Source organism: Athene cunicularia (genome assembly GCF_003259725.1).
Source record: "Athene cunicularia isolate RWA chromosome 2 unlocalized genomic scaffold, athCun1 chr2_part1, whole genome shotgun sequence".
NCBI classification, from domain to species: domain Eukaryota; kingdom Metazoa; phylum Chordata; class Aves; order Strigiformes; family Strigidae; genus Athene; species Athene cunicularia.
The window spans coordinates 35,064,152-35,070,386 of NW_020799095.1; the positions used below are offsets into that span (position 1 = coordinate 35,064,152).

Genomic DNA, 6,235 nt, shown 5'->3' on the forward strand with positions numbered 1-6,235 from the left:
CTAGTGCTTTGATAAGCACCATCTCTGTATGTTTGGCAATAAATACATGAAATTTGTCATTTCCAGTGCTGCTCTTGATGGACACAGCAGCTTATTTCAGTTTGTTCAGATCTCAAATGTGAGTATCTTTAGAGCAGACTTACTAGACCCAACTTGTATTGCCATTCCTGTTTCATGGTAGATATCTGACTACAACCCAGTCATTACAGGTCTCGACAGAAGAGAATTGGAGCTGGTACTTGTGTTTGATAGGGAAGAAAGCTACAAGGAGAGAGCATTAAATGGAGCACTTCTCTGTTCTGTGTACTCACATCCTTCTGGTAGCAGGCAGTCCAGCAAAAATACTGTCAAAGGCAGGAATAGTTGCAGGACCATCGCTACTGTGCCCTCCATATCAGGCAGATTTCAAGATGCTCCAAGGCACCCTGAAGGAAACATGTCCCCTGGTGTCTGGAGCAGATAGGTCTATCCACCAGTCTGGTGTCCCTCTCCCAGAGGCTCAGGCAGGAGCTGAGAGCTATGTGAGAAAAGCATGTTTGCAGCTGAACGAGCACTCCTGTACAGGGTCTGGGCATCCTTCCTGGGGCTGTGGCTAGTCAGTGAATGCACCTCAGTTCATTTTTATCATGGCTGATTCTGCCAGTCTTGAATATTTCCTGTCATCCATTTGAAATCTCTAAGGGAAAAAATGTCCTCTTTTTTTTTTTCTATCTGTGACCCACAGCCAAAAAATCACATAGGTGCTTGGTGCTTGGTTATTTGGACAGATGTGAGGTGCTTTTAAAAAAATCTGTGGATCCATGTAGCTTTTTTACTTCAGTGTTTGCCTAAGTCAGCAATTTCTTCAAACACATACTGATGACTGAAGCCCAGAAAAACTGGTAACAAGTGAAAAATGGTGGACTTTTATTTTACATAACTAATTTTTTTCTGTGTGCAATTGGGATGTAATTGGGGAAATAAATGGCTGTAGAGTAAATTAAATGTTTTAGGCAGATAATTAACACCTGGAGGTTGTCAGTAAATAATCCTTTTTCTTGAGAAAACCCATACCACAACTATTACCTAGAAGTCTCTTAAAGAATTTCTGCCTGATTCTGCACAGACACAGATAAAAAGTTAAAAGTATCATATCAAAGGAAATTCATAGACCTGAATGCATATTCAGAATCATTAGCTTTGGTGTTGTAATCACATGACTGACTCTGAACTGATTAAAAGCTGCCAAATACTCGAAAAGTGAAGCCAAGTGGCCAGATGTTGCCTGTGAAAGACTGTTCCCTACAGATTTTGCATCAGGCACTTGTGCCGTCCCATCTAAATAGCAAAGAGGAAAGCACAGAAGTGCTGCCTGATGTCCATGTGAATTTTGGAGTTGCTTGCTTTGAAGGAGTGGAAGCAATTTGGCAGGAAATGATAAGGACATAGTGCTGTCTCCAAGTCCTACAAAGGAAAACACTGCCAGATTCTAACATACTCACCTCTGTTCACATAAATGTTACCTGCAGGTGTGTCTTGGGTCCTTCAAGTTTTTACATACCCCAGTTAACTGGTTTATGCTAATTTATACCATCAAAACTCAAATCACTGCACTACATTAAATCCTGTGCACTGTGCATCCTTGTCAGCCTGCCAAATAGGATGCAAAAGTATACATCTATCAGCTAATCATTGTATGTAATAATAATAATAATAAAAAATAGCCAGTCAAGCATAACACAAAATTAAAATAATAAACTAGACAGTCTTCCATCCAGCCCTTGCCACGGTCCCAAATGCCTCTTCTTGAGGCTGTATTTTGACAGCACCCTGTTTGTTCATAAGATCTAGGCTGACAGCTATTTTTGCAATTAATATGTCCTAAAGGGAGGCAGGATCAGACTCTTTTGTGGAAGGGTGGATCAGTTCTAAGTTTATTACTGTGGTAATTTTGGACCCAGTCTTCCAGTTTTGTGAATTACCATAGACAAGCTAAAATGAAGGAGCTATGAAAATTTACCATCAGCAGAGCAATGAAAAAAATTACTTTGGGCCAGATTTTCCAAGTTACTCAGAGGCTTAAAGGTACCCAGAAGTATTTAAAGGAATTTTTAAAAATGCCTATATGAGCGGCTCACTAAAATGTTGCTGAAACTGGGATCAGTGGGAAGGAATCTTCTAGTTTGCCAGCTTCCTATCTGCATCTTTAATCAGCCGTGCAACTTTAGAAAGTTCATCAGTCAGGTGGGTGTTTTTAGGAAGTTTGCCTCATGTTTATGAAGTATAGATCACTCCCCAGAAAGCTGAATACTGATTAAGTTTAGTGGATAGAGCAATTATCCTGTGGTAAGTTGCCAGGGTTGTTATCCAAAACCCAACTAGAGTGGATTAGGTCCCTTATGAAGGCATTGCTTTCCTAATATTAGCCATGATTATTTTCAGCTTTGCTTGCTCAGAAAAAGAAGAGGGTGTGCATTGCTACATGTTCATTATTATTCTAATTATTTCTAAATGTCTCCATGGTTTTACCACCATAGTACAATGTCTGAGTTTCATGTGGTTTGCTGTCCCAGGGCCAATTCAGTGACCTGGAACCCTCACAAGATGATGGGCGTCCCACTGCAGTGTTCAGCCCTACTGGTAAGAGAAGAGGTATGTCCCAATATACTTGCTTCTGTGATCCTTTCTGACATTTTGTTTCTGGAAATCCTGGATGTTTTCTTCATAATTGTGTCATAGCTAGTATTTGCTAATGTGATGAATGTTATAGAAGAAACTGAGAAATAGAATTCTAGTTTCGTGCTCAGGCTGTGACTGCAAAAGGAATTAAACAATCTGTCTAGCAGAAATGATAGATCCAAACAATGGCAATATCTTTACAGAGTTCTGTGGCTTTCCATTCAAAATGTCCATAGTTAAGTTGTGGGTGCATAACTGTGCAACCCCACTACTTGCTATGTAGTACAAAATGAAACTAACTGTAGGCGAAGTCTACTTCTCTTGGGATGAATGGTGTGGTATACATGTGGCACAATATTGGTCCAGGCATCATTACGCTTTCCAGACTTTCATATTTCCACCCAGCTCTGATCCATATTTCCACTTTGGGCACATGGAAGTAAAACGGAACACTAAGTTCACTTGGAATAAAAAGTAGACATTTCATTTAGTACTAGAATTTGAATTACCCTTTAAGCCTGTAATTTTCAAATAACCATCAGTTCCTGGGACAGCTGCTATACAACCAGCACTTACTAGACCAGCTATCAAAAAGCTGGTTGCTGTTTTGCTAACAGCTGTACAACAGATTGTATACAAAGTGATTGCACTTTGGAAGAGAGAAGGTGGCTTTTATTTGCCCTCTGTGTCAGTTCCCTGAGACAAATCCTGCCTGGCTGAAGTTAGTATCATCCTTGACCTCTAGTGAGAACAGATGGCTCAGATTAGGAGAAAGTCAATTCTTTTCCCCCCCTCATTTTACTATCTCAGTTTTGAATTACACATAAAGATTAGACTTGATGATAAACAGCCAAGTTTTGATTCTTCTTGGACTGGAAATTGCAGTTCTAGGCAGTTTAGGTATACCTTAAACTTGGTTGAGGACTTAACTAGAGCCAGAACATGACTTTCTGCATTTTACTTAAAAAGCTAAAAAGGAAACCTCATGCATTTATGAGCCAGGTTTCTTCACCTTTGGTGGCTTCTGGCCCTCCCACAAAGCTGCCCCTCAGAATGGTATCTTGCAACCCAGAAATAGCTCTAGCTGGCTGTTTAAAGGTCATATGTTCTTCTGTCCGTTCAAAGCTTTCTATACCACTTAAGCATCGAATCTGCAGCTGAGGGCTTTGCAGAAAGGAACTGTGCCTACAAAGAAAGAAAACAATGAAAATTAGAATTTTAGAGACAAAAGCAATTAGAAAAGTGGTGTGATATTGTTTAGATTAGTCACCAAATTGGCTTGGTCTGACTCAATCAGAAAAGATGCCTCCCAAGGAAAGGAGGAAAAGGAGGTAGAACAAAGAATAAAAAGGGAGATCCCAAAATGGACTTACACATAATGATGCTAGGAAGCACAATGTCCAGCTTTTTTTAAAAAAATGCCTTGGCTCTGGGTGTGGATTACACATTGCTGGATCAGGTACCAAAGTGTCCTGGGCACTGAATGGGATATGCAAAACTTAGTCTACCGAGAAACTAAGTCTGGTTTTGTCCTCTTTTTTTGATCTTCCCTTTGCACTTGGACATATACTCTGCTGGATTTGGGTGTTTGTAATTTCATGCTGCAAGCAACCCTCAAAACAGTAGTCACATCTGCGCCAATATCATTTTTTTGTGTCTTTGTTTCTATAAGGGATTGATGCAGAGTTGCAATCAAATGCATGCTTCCTATCTCTTTCAACAAGACAAGCATTATGACCTGTCTTATGACACGGGAGACAAGGCTTTGCAATGTGGACGGCATGTTGATGTCTTCAAGCTATGGCTGATGTGGAGGGCAAAGGTAGGACTGCCTGCAGTGTATTTCTTTGCATTAAAATAATGCACACCAGATACAGGCTTTTTTCTGTAGTCATAATTTTAGAAAATATCTGACGTGAATTTCCCACATATAACATGAAAGAGAGAACATTATTATTTTCTGGGGTTTTATACTTTTAACAATTTAGCTTCAAAGCGGCACACATGATTTTGAAACTTGAACTCCATGGCTTTGCATAGCATTTGCTCTGTGTAACTGTAGGAGCCTTAATAGCATAAATCATATACTTAGGAATGTCGTTACGAAGATTTCTGGAAATAAAAAGATGTTTTAATGACATTCAGAAATTAAACATGGCAAATGAAAACTGGAATACCTAGTTTCATTGCATGCAGTGGATATGAAGTCATCTTTTGAAGGAGTAGAGGAAAACTCATCAAGATCTGTTCTCTGAGAAATCTGAAAACACCAGCTCTAATGTTTAATTCATCTGTGTTTGTAGAATGTTGCTAAATAAGTTCTTCCATATATTTATCCAGTCTATTATTCAAGTTGCCTCAGGTTTGTTCAGAGGAGATGACATCACTGTTTTCAGTTCCAGAAAGCCTTAAAGATCCTCATGTGCTTCATTAAAACTCTGAAAACAATTCTGAGACAGACATCAAGTGTAGCTGGAGGTGTGGGAGTCTGTAAAGGAGGACACACGTTTCGGTGGTTACAATAGCTGTTTTGCTAACTAGGATCTCCAGAGTGGCAGGCAGTTTTAGCCACGTGTCTTTCCTTCAGGCCTTTCTCCCTGGGCTGTGCTAGCTCTACCCTGTTTTGAAATCTCTGTACACAGAGGGTTAATGACATGGGCTTTTAAGTCAGTTCTGCGCTGCCAGAAAAGATTTATCAGGGACATACATCCGTTACTTAGAGACATTTCTCTTCTAAACCCCATTTTTTCAGCATGCCTTGTACTGTTTCTTCTCTTCTCACACCCCACTCATAATATTGTTACAAAATAGGATGTGTGTTTCTGAAAGTTTATCTATTCCAGATGTTTATTTCCCTTCCTCCCTCATAAAGCTGGATCCTTTGTTTGTGGCATCACAGCTGGTGATTGCAGGAACAATTATGATGTCACAGAGAGACCATTATGACTTCTGCCAGAGAAGAAAAAGCAGGATTTGCTGCAGGTTTAAAAACACAGCTTCTGAGTTTATATGGTGTCTATTAGAAAAGAAGAGAGAAAAGCAGTATCTAAACAAAATACGCATTTTCATAGGCACCAGGCTGGGCTCTAAAAGTGTGTCTGCCCATTCTGTGTTTAAAAAATAAAAATTATTCTTGGAAAAGCCCCCATCATATCATTCCTAGAAGATTAAAATCCCCTCTTCTGAATACAGCAGGAGACTCCCCATATCTGGAACTCAACACCCTCTAGAGACCCTCCTCTGTGCCAGTCCAGTCTGTCTGAAACTGCACTCAGCCTCTCTGCAAAATCTTCCACTGGCACCCTTCTTCAGAGGTGTTAGCAATATTTTGCCAAGAACCAAGGTAATACCCGGTGCTTATTTTGCAGAGGTGGCTATAGGGGAGTCAGTGACAAGAGCTAGAGACAAATCAGCTCTACTTAGCAAAGTGTCCTTCATCTTGTAAAATCAGATCCTTAATCTGTCCCGCAGAGATTTCTGAGAGATGACTTGCACTGATGCTTTGACAAGTGTTACATTACACGGTCCTTTTGCTCTTTCAGTTCACAGAACGGATAGTCACATAACTTCCCCCCCC

General features: G+C 40.1%; 1 protein-coding gene across 1 annotated transcript in view; it reads left to right on the plus strand.

Moving 5' to 3' along the window:
• Positions 1-6,235, plus strand: part of GAD2 (glutamate decarboxylase 2) — a 39,405-nt gene that overhangs the window by 28,525 nt on the left and 4,645 nt on the right. The window contains exons 10-11 of the mRNA XM_026842303.1: positions 2,553-2,631; positions 4,331-4,480. Of these exons, the coding sequence (XP_026698104.1) occupies positions 2,553-2,631; positions 4,331-4,480 (229 nt within the window). The remainder of the gene's footprint in view (positions 1-2,552; positions 2,632-4,330; positions 4,481-6,235) is intronic.